At 35.4% G+C, this 18,877-nt stretch overlaps 1 protein-coding gene across 4 annotated transcripts in view; it reads left to right on the top strand.

Moving 5' to 3' along the window:
* DGKB (diacylglycerol kinase beta) overlaps nt 1-18,877 on the top strand; it is a 356,999-nt gene that overhangs the window by 262,384 nt on the left and 75,738 nt on the right. For all 4 annotated transcript variants that reach the window (XM_074836682.1, XM_074836664.1, XM_074836674.1 and 1 more), the window contains 2 exons: nt 9,362-9,452; nt 14,992-15,187. In XM_074836682.1, the coding sequence (XP_074692783.1) occupies nt 9,362-9,452; nt 14,992-15,187 (287 nt within the window). The remainder of the gene's footprint in view (nt 1-9,361; nt 9,453-14,991; nt 15,188-18,877) is intronic.

Genomic DNA, 18,877 nt, shown 5'->3' with positions numbered 1-18,877 from the left:
AACTGGTTTGTATGTTTGTTCGTTTGTTTTCTAAAACAGAGCTACAATTGTGCATGTGAAGCAGCCAGTGAGGGATTGCTCCTTGCAAACCTGTCCCTGAACCTCTGAACTGCCTTAACAACGGTCTCATTAATTTGAGTACTACTCAGTGTCATATCTGCTTTTACATATCCATATTAGTGGGTAAGGGGAAGGAAAATTGTTTTATTCGTCTGACATAATTTAAAGATGAATGTGAAAGTCTATGACCTTGCTCTGAGATAGTAGGTCTATTATAACATATTCAGAGAGGGCTTTTTTTTTTTTTTTTTTTTCAGAAAGAGCTTCATTGGTTCTCTAGTATGACCAAGGCTGGTAAATGTGGAACTGTTTATAGGCTTTATTTTTGTTCATGATAAAAAACCTCTTCAGATTAATGAGTCATTGGTGCCTCAGCATCTGCTCCCAAGACTGGGGAATTTGGGAAAGAAACTGAGGAGAAATATGAGGATAAAAATAAGTAAAATGTTAAGAGCAGAAATCTTCATGATGGGGAATGGACACAAAGGATTTAAGAAGTGTTACAGGAATGTTCATTTAGTGGGGCAAAATGACAGATTAAATCACAGATATAATGAAGATACTTTTTAAGTAAACATTTTGAGAAACTATACTGTGTGGTTTTTTGGTCTTACTAATAACTGTCATTGAAACAATATATTCAAAAGCAAGTGTCAGAATTCCTTATTTAAAACAGGTATTTCTATCACAGATTGCAAAGAGTACCCTCTTACGTGAAGGAATATCTTGTAAACTGTATCAGTCAAGTATCACACTGTTTTATAATAGCTGGTTTTATATCAGGTGCTGTAGGTTAACCTCCCATAATTTGTCTCTGTTGAGTGTACCACTTTTCTATAACTCTAGGAGAAATATATTATCTTTTTTTCTCAGGAAAATCCTGTTGCATGTTGGCACAAAACAGATGCAGCCTGAGACACAGCTCAAAAGTTACCAGGTTCCTCCTGCATTATAGTACCTAGCACATCCTCTGAGGCTCTTAAAATTATTGGAGTGTGTTGTTTTTATTTCAATATGGACATTTTTACTTGTATTTTAGGATAAGTTTCTCTTCTGTATCAGTGTTAGTGTTAGGCTTCTCTCCACAGGAGTCTGTAGTGTAAGAAGGGTATGTGAGAAAGGCATCGTAGTTGATTCAATGAGAACAGGCTTCACAGCTATTAAGTGAAGAATGTGGGTTATGGATACGATTATCATCCTGGTTTTGCTCATGTTTTTTCTGGTAGCCCTAGCAGAGACAGCACTTCCAGTCTGACTACTATTTCTCTCAAAAAACTAGACAAATTACATTCTAATCAGTAGCCCAACAAAATCAGGAAACAGTGCACAGACCTCCAGTGAATTTGTTGCACCTTTTGTCTGCAAATACACAGATAATAGATGATGTTTGGGAACATCAGTACCTGACTGGAGTGTGTGCACTGACTGTTACCCATAGCTGGACTGTCTGTACTAGTATTTCAATCCAAATGTATAGTTGGAGCCTGAGATAAGAAGTGGTAATGGGTGGCGAGACATTTATTGAGGAGAAATAATCAAGCAGAGCTAGTAAGAGAAAAGAGGAAATCTGCTTGGGACCAGGAACATATGAACATAAAAATACCTATCCAGTGTCAGCCAAAAGGTTATCTAGACAGGTGTTCGTTCTTCAGAGCCATCTACGAATAAGTCTAAGAAGAGAAGAACTGGGTAACATGTAAGATATTTCTGTATTTGTGGTGCTTTTGTAATCTGGACTTCAGTGGCTATTTCTTCCATGAATCTCTCAAAGAATTTTTGAACTGATGTAAACTTTTAGCGTCCTGTTGCAGAGTTTAGCATCTTAATTGTATACTGTGTAAAGAAACCTTTTGTTTGTTTTATCTACTGCCTCCTAGGTCCTTCTCATTGGTCCTAGCTTTTTCTTGGGAGAGGGTGAATAGCCATACCCTATTCATCCTCCCCATGGCATACATGATTTTGGAGAACCCTATTATCTCCCTCTTATTTATCACCTTTCTAATCTGAACAGTTCAGAAGATGTTGCAATATTTTGATTGTTCCCACTTTCTTTCTCTATAGTTTTTCCAGTTCTATTACACTCTTTTTTTTTTTTTCCTCCCCCCCCCCCCCCCCAATTTCCCCCTTGGGGAGAGGAAAACTGCACATAGTATTAAGCATCATAACACAACTCATGCAAATGCTACTAAACACTGCTCCAACACTTCATTCAACTATCGTAAACCCAAGACTTTGTCCCTGAGAATTTACCACTGTTTGTAAAATTAGGATTGTTTTTATTTTCCTCTATGCATCACTTTACATATATTCACATTAAATGTCATCTATGCTTTTATACCCCAGTCACCCAGTATTACTAGGCCCTTTTGCAACTCTTCATGATTTGTGTTTATTACTGAAATTGGTCAGAGTGAGCAGGATGTTCAGGAGTGGGTTCTTGGTCGACCACGAGAGCATGGCTGAAAACAGGACTAGAACTGAACAGGCAAGGGGGAAGGATGGTAGTTACAGCTGAAATGAACTGCAGACAATTAGGAGAGAACGGGGCAGAGAGCTGGAGAAGTGGGGCAGGCAGGTGAACAGCAGAGATTGCAGACCAACTGCATGTAGAAGTGTGAGCTACAGTGCAGAACTGTATTATAAAGCATGAGAGAAAATGGAATCAAATGCAGCTTTGCAGCAGTACAACTAAAATGTCAGGAAGAACCATCTCAGAGTGTTACTTAATGGTATAAGATTTTATGGGGTAGCTTTCCAACCACAGATGGTATTGTTGTATGATAATGTGAAAATTCTATTTATTGTGTAAAACAAGAACTGTTCTTTCGGATTTTAACTTTTCTGCACTTAATCTATGCAATCTCTGCTTATGCTATGTGCCATAAGAGATTAACACTTAGATTTGCCATAAGTACAGTTGGTAATGGAAAAAGAAAAAATTGACAAAGATGTCTCTATTAAAATCATGCCAGTCACACATAAATCTCTTATGGATGTGCATCTCCACTGGCTATTTCCTTACCTTTGCGTATGATTCATTATAAAGCAGAACAGGAATTATATGATTGTTAAGACAGAAGTGAAAAGAAAAGAAGAACATTAGAAAAAGTCATACATTCTTATTAATATATATTATGTGCTACAATGAAATCATTTTTACCTAAGTATAAAATTACCTAGATAATAGATTTATGAACAGTAAGGAAAGATGGAAAATATGTTGTCTGTTGAAAACTTCTGTGAGAGGGATAGAACTTGATAAAAATATTCTTTATAATGAATTGTACGAAACATTAAAATACTTGTTAGCAACTGAACTTTTATTTATTTTATCAGATATTGAGTATTTATTTAATTAGATAAAATCCAATGTATCAGCACATTTTATTACCAGAAAGACAAAGTACAATCACCATGACATACAGTCTGCTGTAAATTTTATTTCACTTGCTCTTGAATGTATGTCTCACAGGCTGGGACTCAGTAAACCAAAAGCAGCAACTTCAGACACACCTTGGAAAACTTTTTTCCCATACAGACTTCTTTTGCCCGTACATTGGGAACCAGCACTAGGGCTTCTATATTGTTAGGGTTTTTTAATGCAGTACAAAATTCCACACTCTAATAGACACAGCCATAGACTAACATAAACAACCTTTTTTTTTTTCTAAGGGGCAATTGGTCTCACAAATTTGGCTAATCTTTTTTTCTTTTTTCTTTTTTTTTTTTTTTAATTGCTTCATGATGTAAATGGCCACAAACTGAATTAAAAATCATAGAATCATGGAATGGTTTGGGTTGGAAGGGACCTTAAAGATCACCTAGTTCCAACCCCCCTGCCGTGGGCAGGGACACCTCCCACTAGACCAGGTTGCTCAAAGCCCCGTCCCACCTGGCCTTGAACACTTCCAGGGAGGAGGCATCTACAACTTCTCTGGGCAACCTGTTCTAGTGTCTCACCACCCTCATTGTAAAAAAATTCTTCCTTATGTCTAATCTAAATGTAACCTCTTTCTGTTTGATAGAGTCATAAATAATAATAAACCTTCCTTAAAGCTAGATTATTCCCAGCTGTATACTACATGGAGTTTTACACTATTCTCCAAAGTCTGTGGTACTAACCACTGTCAGTGACAGAATATTGGAACAGATGTTCAGGTTTTTTTCCCAGCATGGTGTTTCCTATACTCCCAGTTTCATTTTTAGACCTTATTATCCTTATTTTCAAACTTCAAAAATGTGTCGTTTTACTTGGGTATCCTTTAGGATTATTTTCTTTTACTTTCCTTCTCTATTTTATCATCATTCTTTCAGCATTGCAGAACTTCAATGCATTTTGAAATTAGGTTCCTATCTTTTTCTCATTCTTCTCTTTCTTGATTCCTTTATTTTTCCTGATGATGATTTTTTTTTTTTTCCCCGCATATACTTGTCAACCACTTTCTCCCCTTGGACTCTTCACAGTTTCTCCTCTGGAAATGCAGCCCTGTCTCACAGCTCCATTTCTGCATGCTTTTCTGGTATTTTTGATTCCCTGCAGAGGTGGTTCTACATGTTATTCCACATTTCCTAGGAACAGAGGACAAAAGGGTGAACAAGGGAGCCAGAAAGACATGTTCCTTTTAAACACTCACCCTGAATCTGTTGCTCTGAGCGCTATCCAGAAATGTGGTGAATGAGATGATAAGCATGCATCTATATGGATTCTTTCCTACTCTTTTTTTTCTCTTTCCCATGGCATTTATTTTTTTTTAATTTATTACATTCTGTACACTGTTGTTCATGAATGCTGCTCTTAGAATGGGAGCTTTATGCTGGAAACTGTATGAATTTATGATACAGACTGAGACCAACTCTTGACAATCACTGACAAAAAAATCAGTACTTCTGCAACATAATTGGAATAGGTTCTAAAAAAATAAAAAAAAATTCAGAAGGCAGTGCATAGGGATTATATTTTGGGGAACAGTATAGTTTATGGAGGAAATCAAGTGCTGCTTGTCCGTGAGCCAGATGTTCTTGCACAAGATTTGTGGTAGAGATTGCTTCCTGGCAGTGGACTTTTCAAGGAATTTACCTTGGAAGAATTAAGAATTCTGGTAGTTTCATGGGTAGAAATCTCTATACTTTGTATAGGTTAAATGATAAAAGATGATAGCACTAGAACTAAAATTTGTTTTTTCTCTGCCATATGAGAATATTGAAAACAAAGCTTTCCCAGAGTGTATTTCCAAATGGTCATAATATAGTTAAATTCTGTATGTATTTTCATGCAGATGGCCAGAGGCATATTCTTGATGCAAGGCCATCCTTGTGCTAAATTTAAAATCTCTGCTCTGAAAGTGTAGCTGTATTAAAACAGTTCAAAGTATATGTTATCAAACACACTTAATAGAAGCAAATATACATGTTTTTCTCCAATCATTTTCAGAAATGGTCAAAGTATTTCAGCTGAAATTTTATAAAAATTGCAGTCAGAAATTTACTGATGTAGAAATTTTTAGCTCAAGTCATTGACGCTTGACACTGCATAATTAATGTGGAAATAAATATAGTAAATATAAATAAGAAGTGTAAATAGAATGTGGTAGAAAGTGTGACAAACTTACGAATGTAGCAATAAGTTCTTGCCCCAACTATAGACCCTTAAGACAAGAATATGAATTTGTTTCTTAAGTTTAAAGATACTCCTGTTTCCTTGTTGTGAATTTTTATTAGCAGCCTATAGCTGGTCCATTGTTATGCACATTTTGACAGAGTGCATACTGCAATGAAGTATAGATGCTCTTCAGGTATAGAATAAAGTATTTACTATTTCCATATTTAGATACAGGACAATTTTTCAGTGACATGCCTTGTAATTGCTTAATCAGAAAGGTTATATAAAATAGTTTTAGCAGTAGGGGGGTTTCTGATTAACTGATAATGGAGCAAACCCATATCACAGACTATTTTGATCATTTTGCCTTGATTACCAAATATTAGCCTGAACTTTTCCAAGGAATGTATCCAAGTTTCTGACATCTATCCACAGTCTAGAAACCCTGTAAGAAATGGCTGTGTTAGCATTCCCATACTGTCTTGCCAATAGGTTTCATCCCTGTTTAAGAAGATCGTTCCACTTATCAGAAAATTGACCAATATTTGCGAGTGTGGAACACTGCCAGCATAAAAGGTGTTTAGGCTCTTGAAGTACATTTTTGTTTTGTTGTTCCTACATCCATAGATTGTATATATTTTGACATACTGTAGTCCAATAGCAGGATTAGATAGGTCAGCCTTTAATCATGACTGATGTTTTATTTATATTGTATTTTCAAACAGAAAGTTGTTTAAGAGTTTAGCTATGCACTTTGAAGCATATGCAAAAACGCTTTCCTGTAAAATAATCTATTCCCTTTCCTACTCCAACAAAACCAGTGTTGTAAAGAAAAGTGCTACTGTATAGCACTTTTTTTTTTATTACTGAAACAGACTTCATCTTTATTTTGGTCATCTCTTATTAAAAGTTGGCACATGTCTAAATCACCAACTCCTCTAGGAGAGAGAGAAAACAGACATGACAGCAGCCCATGATTTAGTTTCTTACAGTTTTAACACTTCAAAATTGTCATTAAATATGTATTTATTTACCAATCTAAAATTTATACCATTTTGAAAGAGATTAGAATGGCCATGAGAGGAGTTCATTGATCTTCAGATGGACTCTTCTACTATTTGCTGCTGTCATGATAAGCAGATAAGCTTCACCTGTTTGAAAGAGGAATGTAAGTGGAAGATAATAATTTAAAGATTTTTTTTATTATTAGAAATTTTTTTTTTCTATACTACTTTTTTTTTTTTTATTTATTTAATAGTAAGACTGGTCTTGCTTATGGAAATTTTAGGGTAACTTGTCCTGATTTCTTCACCTTTAACATTGTTTTGTATGCATAAGAAAAGTTCTAGTACAATTTTCTGTTCAATAAAAAATATAATGCATTTGGGTAAAAACATGCAATCTAATCTATTTCACGGCTGGTAAAGGGAGTTGGTAAATCCTTTTGAAAATTAAGAATAAAATTATTTGTATCTACATCTATCTTTGTACTGGAAAAGCTGTCAAGTAGATTGTCTTTCTGTCCTTAAAAACAGACATATAGTCAACTAGAGAAAGGAGGACAAGCTCACAAGACTACATTTTTTGGCCTAATAGAATCTTATAGGGTATATTACAGTGACAATAAATAAATCTACCATAGATCTAAATTTTCTAGTAAACCTTGAGTGCACTGGCAATGCTGGGTTTTGTTTTGCTGAACTCAAAATACATGAATTTGACACAATATATTCTGAATGACTCTAAAATATATCTGTCTTCTCTCTGTACAAGTCAAAGAGTTTATTATATACAGTGGTAATAAGTCAATTTAAAGCAGGCCTTTCAGTAAAGAAGAAGAAAATATGCTTCATTTGGGGTAAAAATAACTGAATAGCAAGAGCAAAGGCTCTCAAAGGAGAAGATGCAAAGGCTTGTTGATCTTACTCAATAATGGGATCCAAAGAAATGTCGAAGTCTTTTTCTGAATACTTAACATAAGGGTTTTTTTATTTTTTCATTATTCGTTGTCCCTGTGTAGAAAGTAACGGGGAAATAGCTGCATCCAGATTTTCCAAAGGGACCCAACAGGAATTTAGGACTTTGTTCACACTTGCTTGGAAATTAAAGGGCTCTACGTTTCTTCATATACATTGATATAAATAGAGTAGTTGATCCAAGGTCAGCATGTCAGTGTGCTAACTAATCCACAGGTATAGAAGGCACATACATCAGATCACTTCCACTCACAGACTCTTGGAGTCTTGAAGCTGAATCTGGTCTGAGCCCTTCTGGTTGTTGGAGCTCTTTTGAGAATATGCCATTTATCCCAGAGCAGGTTCTCAAAAATTTTTTCAAAACATTTTCACATTTTCTGTGCAAAAACCTTTGGAAAGGCCTGTAACTTTTTCCATCAAAAATGTGTCACTTTCTTACTATTTTTCTGTTCCCCACCCTGTGCAGGCTGCTTACAAACCTCTGGTACTGCACCAGGAATTGCTGGCTCTTGTGCCAGCAGGTTTCTGGGAATGGCCAGTACTATAATGCCCCTTCTCCCTTTGTGACCTTAAGAGCCATTAAGTCACTTTAAGAGCCACTAAGTAGACTTCTATGTGTAATTTGAACTAAGTACCAAGGTTAGGATATGTACTTTTGCTGACATGTTTGACAGTCATCTACATCGGCGTTTCACTCTTCTCCACTTCTAGCCTATGCAAACTCAGTCATTTTCAAGTTCCGAGCACACTGTGCTGTGTCTGTGTCAGAGAACAGTTTATACAAGTGGATGAACTGTGTTCATATGTTCCTAAGTGTGAATAATGAATTCTGATTCAGTGTCTTTTTTTTTTAGTTTAGCTTCTTGTTTTGTTGCAGAATAATAATTACTCATGAGAGTTCAACAAAACTGCACATACTTATTTGAAATGGTACTGCCGGTGTCCTGATTGTATTTAACAGTATGCAATAAATCTGGTAAAACAGAAGTGCAGTCTTTATGTATTTAAGAAGAAAAAAGTGTAATCTCTGCCTGCTGTCGTGATAAACTAAGCAATTTGTTAGCATTATATCTGGTTTTATTTTTCTGTAGAATCTGTTAATGAACTTCAAGATGTAGGTCCCAATGCCCATTTAAAATGTGTCTATGAGTTAATTATCTAGTAATACAGCTCTCCTACAGCAAAGTGTCTAAAGATTGTTAGATCTGGAATTTTTTTTTTTCTTTGAATATCTCATCTGTCATCGTTAACAATAAACATTTACTTTTACCTTTAGCTAATTTAAGGCATGCTACATTTTTGTCTTGGCTCTTCATGATGGGAGGGCCCTGTTTGCGCATTCTAGTACTCTGTGGGATAGAGATTCTAACCATGAATCAGAAATCGTATAGTAGGTATAAGACATGAAATAAAATCGATACATTTTTCTGAGGCATGTCACCGGTTAAGTGACACAAAATATTCTGATAGTCACTGAAAAAGAAAAGTCAAAGGTACATTTGAACCTGTCAGTTCAACACATTCCTGTTATCCCTTTAGGGGATATCATACAACTTGACACCAACATTTAAGCTTTGAAAATTATGAGCTCATCTATTTCAAATGGGATGTCACATGTTCCCAAGCCTTTGCCATTACTTATAATGGAAGACAGGATGATCACTTTTGTCACATATTGATAGTGAATAAGATCTTTCTTTTTTCTTTTCTTTTTTTCTTGTTTCAGAATGAAGAACAAATTTTGGTATTTTGAATTTGGCACTTCGGAAACTTTCTCAGCCACCTGTAAGAAGCTGCATGAATCTGTAGAAATAGAAGTAAGAAACTAATTGTTGCCTTTATCCTTGAAATGTCACTAGTTTGGCTGAAATGCAGGGAGCAAGGGTGCAGAGTGCCCGAATCCAAAAAGGCAAAGCAGTGCGCATCCTTTCGACCCTATATTCCAAAATATTATTTTTATCGTGTCTATTTGTAGTGTAGCCCTGCACACTGGAACAAAGTTCAGTTTGATGATTAGTGAAGTCTTAATACAGTAGACGAGGTCAAGAGGTGAAATATAACATTAGAAATCAATAGAGAGTGTGGCTAGGTCAGATGGAAAAATGAAAGACTGTCAGAGGGAGTGAGAGCTGCTGCAGGATTAAAATAAAAAAAAAAAATCTTATTATTTCTAGGTCCCAAGTTTTTATAACCTTTAAAACTCAATTCCCTAAAATTGTACTTACTTTCCTGAATAAAGGTTAAAGAATATATATTTTTTGGAATCATTCCCCTTCATTAAATAGCTTTTCTCTCTGCACAAGGGGTCATCTTTCCATTATACATTGAACATTAACTGAAAAGAGACAGGATAGTTACAGACAAAATAGGAATTTATAATAATGTGCCACTGCTACTTTGATGGCTGATAGTCTAAGCGGCTATATTACACAAACTGTTTGGGGGACTGATATTTTTAATTAAGTAAATGAAAAATGTGAAATGATAAAGGCAAAAACCTGAGAATTTAAGTTAAATAATAAAATCATTTCTCATGAGGATTGTGGTCCTTTTCCTTTCCAATAGAAATGAGAAACTGTCAATGGAATATTTGTATAGTAGCATGAGGCACTTGGAGAGGTATGGTGAGAGCTATGAGAGTCTGGTCAAAGCGTTCTGAAAGGCGAAGTCTGAAATGATCTGGAGGGACCATGGATCTGATAATAGAACAGTAGCAAAGAATACTGAGACTGAAACTGTAAGACCTGTGCCAGACTTGCCTGTTACACTGTTATGTTTCTTTTTAAAGTGGAAACATGCTCCACATGTTAGATTAAAAACTAAAAATCACAACAACCAACCAAACAAAAACAGTGCTTCACACATACGGGTTTAAATACATGTAGCCTAATAAAATAATTTGATTATTTATTGGAAGAAATGCTTATGTGGTTTGATTGGATTTGAATATACTGCAAGGTAAATGTAGCTTTTGATTAAATACAGATTGAAGAGCAGGCTTTCCCAAGAAAATATTTCCATCCGGTAGAAATCTTACATAGCCTGATACATATTAAGATCTGATCTTAAACCGTCTAATTGTGCCTATTGAAAGGATGATGAAATGTTGCCATCCCAAAGCAAACAAGTATGCATACAAGTTTGTGATGCTGATGATATCAGTTGTATGATTATTACTAATTCGTATCAATAACACTATTATTACCGATAAAATACTACATTGCCAGTATATGAGACATGTTCGTTAATATTCACTTCATCTATTCTGGTCATTATCATTAGTCCTACAATTAGGAACAAAAAGCATGGGTGAAATAGTTTACAAAATCTTTACACAAGAAGTGTTAGGAGGTAGTTAGTTACAGATTTATTTACAATGAGTAAATTACATTTAAATGAACAATGCTTGCCAGTATGCTTGTATTTAATGTTTTGTGCTTGAACATTATAAACACTTGGGAGTAGCACTGTTTTCATCTGATTCTTAACCTGCTGCCCCTTGCTTGGGGATGGTGCTGTAAATGAGAGCTTGATGTTATGATACCACACTTCACTCCGAATAAGATGCACAAATAATGCAATTGCTCTGCAGCTAAATTTTGGATGGACAAAGCCCATGAAGATTAAGGATCTGTATCTCTGAACTGGGAGACAGCGATCAAACATTCTATTGACAAATATATGTTCAACCCCATATTTGATTTCTACCGTAATTAAGCTTGACTTTCCTGATACACATTCATGTCTCTTACGTTCTGTATATTTTCTCTGTGTAAGACGCAGAACAAAGTTTGGATGCTAAATTCTCATCTTACCCAGAATAAGATGTGTTTTTATTTTCAAATTGGGATCCAAGAAGTTGAGAAAAGAAACAAAGGTTCTAAAGGGAAAAAAAACAGGGCAAAATTAAGGATTTTTTTTAAATAATAATAATAACGTGTCAGTAAATGAGGCTTAAGATTTTACAGTTTAGAGCATTTACACTTTATTTCCATTTCAGAAAAAAAAGGAATGTGTGTGAAGGGTATTTAATGAGAGTAGGCATAGATGCAGTGTAAGTGAGGATGCCATGGTCCATACCTGCAACACTGTAGAAGCATCATGGGGCCAGAGGAAGCCTCGTGTACCAGCCGGTATTAGTGGGTGGGGGAAATGAGTTTAAACGATCACGTAGTCTTCCATGATATTGCACTTGGTTACACAGCAAAGCCTTAATCTCAGCTGTTTTCAGGCATGGGTATGTATGTTCTTATCTTAGAGATGATCTGAAAATATTTGATATAATGAATGAAGTGTAAAAGATAATGTCCAAAAAGAGACTGAGGACAGGAAAGAAGGCAAAAAAGAACTAGAAGCACTAGTGTTTATTTCTAATCTAGGTAGACATGCTCCACATTTTAAAATCAAGCTTTCATTTTTAGCAGCATAATTGCATTATTTGAAATTTAAAAAAAAAAAAATAAAAGGAAAAGGAGCAGAACACATCTGTGTTTTGTTGTTGTAGCATATGAGTGTGTTAGGACAACGCAGAGGTACCTGTAGCACAGACTTCTTGTCTGTGTATGAACAAAAGAAATCTTCCTTTACTAATTCAGAAAGTTCCTCATCACTGTGGGATTCTGAGGCCTAGTCAAATAATTGTCTTAGTGTACTACCTGCTGTGTTCAATATTGAGTGAAAATGGAAGCCAGACCCTGCGCCATCCTATTTCACAATTCTTCTTTTATTTAAATAATTCCAGTCAGTTTGGGGGACGCTAGACCTTTATAAATTAACAGCAGGGAAATACCAAAGGTGTCAGATTGCATATTTATCATCTTTCTCGTGTAATACTTAAATATGTATTAAGAAGTGACTGACATAAATTAGGCAGATTTCAGAAGCCACAGGCCGTGGCTTGTAGAGGACCCCCTTCTGCTTGACATTTCATCCTTGTCAAAGATCAAATTATTTTAATTTAGGCTGCAAATTATAAGAAATGAAGACTTCTTTGTGGGAATTCCCTGTGGTAATCTGACTTTTGTTGTTACTGCTGCTTGTCAATGTGCAAAAGATATAATATGCATGCAAATAAGGTTAAAAAATATGTACTATCTAATTATCCAGCCAGTACATTCCACTTGAAGACAGTGGGAGGCCTGACACACAGTATGTGTTTGATTCATTGAGGCCTGCAGGGTATTTACACAAGATTACTTTTAATTATGAAATTAATATCTGTTTATCTAGAATGTATAGCAGTAAGTGAGCATACACATGAGCAGAATTTTTAGTAAAATAAATCATCTTAATATTTAATACATATAAAATATAGGGGGGAACCACAAATTTGCTTCTAAAATAACAGTGAAGACCCATGCCTTTTTTCTTGTAAGAAAAGTGTGATTAAAAAATTACACTTTCAATTACAGTAGTTGCCACAACTACCAACTCACTTCCTGATATGTCTTTTGACTTCAAAGTTTTCTATATATGAATATAATACACAGATTTTAAAATGTAATTCTTCAAGAGCAAATATGAAACGGAAATCTTAATGTTGAAATTGTTCTCTCTCCAGATTTAGATTCTTCTTAGAAGAATTAAGAAGGTGCAGAGTATACATTATAATACAGTTCTATTTTGTGATTGCAGAAGGTTTCAGGGTAAACAAGTAATTATGTACAGTTGTTTTTGAGTTGTACTTTGCTTTCTTCTTCAAAGCTGTGATAAAGGTTTAGGCAAAGAGGAAAAAGTACCAGTGACCCACAGAGCAGCAAGCTGCAAGATGTCAGTGGACTATTACTGAAGCATGGTTAATTATTTTTCCAGTTTTCTTCCTGATTATTGTATATTGGAATTACAAACTAAGACCCTTAATCAGTTTTAAATGCATGACTGGACCCCCTACTGGCTTGCAGAACGTTGCAGTAGTATCTAATGTTTTAAAAATAGGCTGCTGTACACTATAAGGAGTGTGTAACTTGCTAGGATAGCTATATATTTTAGCTGTGTTGTAAGGAATGAAGCTAATCTACTTCTGGCCAGGGTACAAGTATATGAATCCTGGGAGCTTTGGCTGGTTCAGTGATGAACCAGTGATAAAGTAATGAGTAAGGATGCTTTGCCTTCCACCTGCAGGTTAAACTGTAGTAATCTGAAGTTGGGTCTTTTTTTCTTCTGTGGAGGTTCTTCAGTATTTTGCTATGTTTTATATGGGTTAGGAGCTTCCCCTAATCCTAAAACAATACGGGTAGGGAGGAAGACTTAGCCTGAGTAAATTACAGTCAGTGAAGGCTAGGTGTATCCTATCAAATGAGACACATCTCATACAATGTGTGTCAGGTGAACTGTGTTTACAAATATTGTAGGCCACTGCCACCTGAGAAGATGCTGAACAGGCTGATAAGGTCATTGAACCATTCTTCTGAAGTGAAAATTATGGTCCATTTATAAGGTACAATTTTGAAGCCAGATTTAGCAAAGGAATGTACATATATAAAATGCCTCAATGTCCAGTTTTGCTATAGGAAGCAAGAGAAATACACACTAGTGACACAAGATGCCCTACAGTAATGATTCCATCACTGAAAGTGCTAGCCCACAGAGTAAAATTTCTTCTGTATGTCCAGTAAGGCTTTTAGAGCATTGATACCTCTTCTTTAGCTCTCCGTATCCTATGTTTTCCTTTGGCAATGATGCATATTTCAGAGAACTGGCTGATGGAGGTTCTGGAATAAGAAATGCTGTAGCTGCATCAGCATTTTGCTGTACCCAGTTTTACTTATCTTACCTCCCAGTAGGAGTTGTTAGTCAGCCCTACACTAATGTGACAGTTGTGCCGTTGGATTGAAACTAGTATCTGTGTGGTGTTCTGTGCTCTCAGGGCCTGCTTAGACCCTTTTCCATGAAGCTGTATACGCTCTGTATGCAAAGACTTTTATATTCAGTTTTATGTGGAAGGGACTCGGGTGTTAGAATTGCAAAATCATAAGACAGACAGTTAGCTGGAACAGGCAACAAAAAACTCCAGTTATTGCTATAGAAATTTTTTTAGTTTTTCTGCTAATAGCTGTAGCGAAGCTACAAATATATTTCACTTGGGTCAATGAATAGATATCAGATAACAAGAAGACTCTACCAAATGGTCCCACACTCAAGCAATCAAGAGCTGAATAAGAATCATGTTTTGCCTTCTGAATGAGGATCAGTTCCTATCTCCTATCCCAATATAAGTATGTATCTTAGGTGTAAACATTGAATAAACCATTAACAGTGTTAAGAATGATGAATTATCAAAGAAAATTATCTGATAGGTAGAACATTATGATTTTTCTTTCTCTACTGCTTTCTCTCTTCTTTTTTTCCCTTTGGCAGTGTGATGGAATTCAGCTAGACTTAATCAATATTTCTCTGGAAGGAATTGCCATTCTGAACATCCCAAGCATGCATGGTGGATCGAATCTTTGGGGAGAGACAAAGAAAAGACGTAGCCACCGTCGGACAGAAAAGAAGAGGTCAGATAAAAGAACCACTGTCACAGATGCCAAGGAATTGAAGTTTGTATGCCAAGGTAAGCTTACAGATTAATATAGGCTATCTGGCTCCATACAGTCAACTCAGTTGTATAATTGCCCTCGTATCGCCTCTTGTCAAGAAAAAGGATAGACAGTTCTTAGCTATTTCTTTTCTTGTACATTTAGCTTTTGGGAAGCACTGGAGCAAAGGCATAAACAAAGACATGCTGACAGTTGCAGTCTATATACTTGCAAACCTGCCTCTGATGTTACCTGTTAAACAGACTAAGCACACCATGTGGCACTATTTGCTACTATGATACTCAGTCTATGAGTACCTGGAGTTTTTGAAGTCAGAAAATGCTTACTGAGCATTTATAATGCTTTTTAATGTCAGTGTGCATAAAACTTGGGGTTAATCATGCCTTGTTTCTAACAGACTTTGGCCAGAGGCTCTGGAAAATTACTTCAGGGTAACAAGAGCAAACTGTCTATACTTTCTATGTTACTATACTGTGATGCTGTATGTAGTCCTTGAATGCATATGCTGTAGCTTGCTTGCATGGGTGTGATCCATCCTTTCAGGGCTCGTATACTTTCCTGGTGATTAGACGCATTTGCTCCATAAATTTTATTATTAATCATAACTCTTGACAAAACCTACAGTAAATAGTAATCTCTCTTCTACTTTGTGAAATCTTAATACTGTGCGTTGTAACACATCGTTGCATATCACAAGCTCTAGTGATTATAAAACATCATTCTGTTCACGTCAAGGGATGAACAGACCAGACTTTGGAAAAGTTTTGAGTTTTTTTCTCTTTTTATCCTATGGAAAAGAGTATCTCTTGTTTCAGAGTATCTTCCTGCTTCTCCTACTTATTCAGACTAAATAAAAATCAGGACTTTAACTGTCTGATGTTAATGTGATCGTTTTACTAGTCCTGGATATCCTATATTTTACATTTCATCAGCAGTAATTTTTAAGCCACTAGTTATATCTTAGTTAATTAATATGTGTCGTGGTTTTAATCCAGCTAATTTAGCTGGATGACAAAGTTTAGTAAAGTAGTTTTCTGTGGTCTGGAGGTTGCAATAGGTACTAGGACTCCAAATTTCTGTGTGTTTTAGCAATCTGATGTGTTCTCAGTATCTCAAAGTAACTTACCAATACACTGTCAACTGAAGTCTTACCAGCTGTTAAGCTTCTGCGTACACTACAATTTCTGTATTATCTCCTGATGTTCAAGAGATGGAGTCAGGCTATTGAGTAATGGACTCAGCAAAATTTTTCTTTTCATGTTGCTTCTGAACATAGGGAGGCATATATTTCACCCTTCTGATAGTAGTGAAACAAGATGCTATAACCTCTTTAATTATTGAAGTTATGTATGTATTCATTACATACATAACACTGATTTCAAACTTCTGACTATTTTTGGTGTATTAGAAGGACATTACTACACTCCCATTTCCATTTTCCTGGACAAGAGAAAATAAAATAATAATGAAAATATTAAAGACTGAACAGAAGATCCTACATTATCTATCGAAGTGTTCTTAATGCAGACATTAAGCACCTTACCTTAGAAAAACTAGTCTCATGACTTAAGTTTCTGATCACTTTATATGCACTGTACCTGGAAGTGCCTTCAACCAAAATGCAATTTCAAAGCAGAGATTTGACTTCTCAATATCATAATCTAGAGCACCTCTGCGTCATCACTGAGCACATGGATAGTGTTGCTGGTTGCATCTACAGTAGCATTTTAGTGCTTAACAGGAGTACATTTCTTGGATTTCTGAGTTGTCCATGTTTATTGCATTCCAGTTTGCAACATTAAGCAGTCTTGAGCATGCAAACTGGACTGAGCGGCATGCACATTTAGTTTTAGTCTTTTTAATTGCTGTGCAACTGTTTGGGGTTTTTTTTAAACTGTATATCAATCTGTATTCTTGTCTCTCTGCTTTTATGGTTTTGTAACTTGACCATAAATACATGAATTGAACTTTAGTATTCAAAGTCTGAGCCCTTAAATGGGATACTTGCATGGACTAGTGAAAGCTGTCTCCTCACTCTGGCTAGTTTGTTGCCCCTGAGTGTGTTGCACTGTTCCTCTGAGAACAGCCTCAGGAGGACTTTGTGAACTTCCAAAGAAACCTCTGAGAGGTCCTGCTGCTGTCCTCCCCCTTCTCTTGTGTGTATTACCTGACGTGAGCCATGTAAATGCAACACGATCATCACTGCAGGAAAAAGAATCAAAGTTCTGCCAGATCTTTTTTCATTCTTATGTATCTGTACAATTCAGGGAAAGTATATTCCTCTGAGCCTACTCCTCTCTTTTTTTTTCCCCCTATTTACTGTTGTCACCTGTGGATGCAAAAAAGCTTCTATTTTCCTTGACCTTCTCATTATCCATCTCTGCACACTCAATAGCCAGACCACAGTTTGGACTTCAAGTATTCAAATGGACATCTGCTTGGAAAACAATCTGATTACATGCACATAGTCTGAAAAAAAATTATATTGACATGTATCAATTTAAAATATGCGCTATTTAAGTACATTCCCTGCCTATGACATTAGGAGTTGTGCATGTATGCTAAAGAGCAAAATCTGGCACTGATAGCATATAGGTATGTCTGCCTGTGTGTGTATCATATTTCTATCTAACTTGTAACTGGATTTAATATTTCCATATAAAGCATATATGAAAATATATTTGATTAACTTATAGCTCATTGGAAAGAAAACCTTATTTAGCTCTAATGTACTAAATATTATCCTAATCTTTGTTAATGGAAAAAAATACTACAGTTTTCATTTCAGCTCCTGCTCAGAAGTATAGAGGGTCTTCCAACAAGTGTTATTAGCGTAAAAATCTGATTCTTCTTTTTCTAATTTAATTTAAATTTCTAATTTATCATTATCATTTATATTGTACAAAATCAATGCATTAGGAGAAAATCTGATATATGTGACAGTTTGTGAAAGTAGATGATTTACTTAGTATTTTGACTTTATGAATCTGACACTTGCAATGTTTCCATTTGTTGTTTTATTTTAAAATCTTCTAGTATGTACATATCTGTGATATATCTATCCACAATCAATTTTTTCTAAATACAGATTTTAGATGTAACTGTGAACTATCCTTGAACATTATTTGGACAGGATTTTTGTTTGGATATACACAGATATTGATAAATGCCAGAAATCAGTGCTTTAAAAGGATGAACATACTGCATAGAAACTGAAGTATGAGTTGAGAAACATAAATGTAAATAACTGAGCTACTTGTTGTTTCAAAATTATATCCAAAACATAAGTTCAGTCATGACAACATATCTTACATAAAATACATGTGCTTTTAAGTGTTAAAGAGCAACATTTTCTTCCTCTACAGAGATATTAAATAAAATTTTCAAACTTTTTGTAACAAAAATTAAGTGATTCTTTTGAAAAGCTCTGTAGTAAACTTTTTGCTGAGTGGAGTAGGATTCCTTTGGGGTGGATGTTGTTATGCTTTTATTTGCTTTCATTGCTGAAGTTCAGTTAGAGCCCTGTCCTGAAATGGAATCTCTTTTAAAGTCTCTTAAGACTTTATTACAAACATATACATAACTTGGTTTTGCACGAGTAGTACCAGTCAATTCAATGGACTCATTTCTGGAGACAATATGAACTATTAATGGGTGAAACCTTTAGACTATAAATATTTCAGTGCAGTACTTTCTTCCTATTT

The sequence above is a fragment of the Strix aluco genome, chromosome 1 (genome assembly GCF_031877795.1).
Source record: "Strix aluco isolate bStrAlu1 chromosome 1, bStrAlu1.hap1, whole genome shotgun sequence".
NCBI lineage: Eukaryota > Metazoa > Chordata > Aves > Strigiformes > Strigidae > Strix > Strix aluco.
The sequence above is the reverse complement of the archived record's forward strand: the minus strand, read 5'-3'. Positions and strand labels throughout refer to the sequence as shown.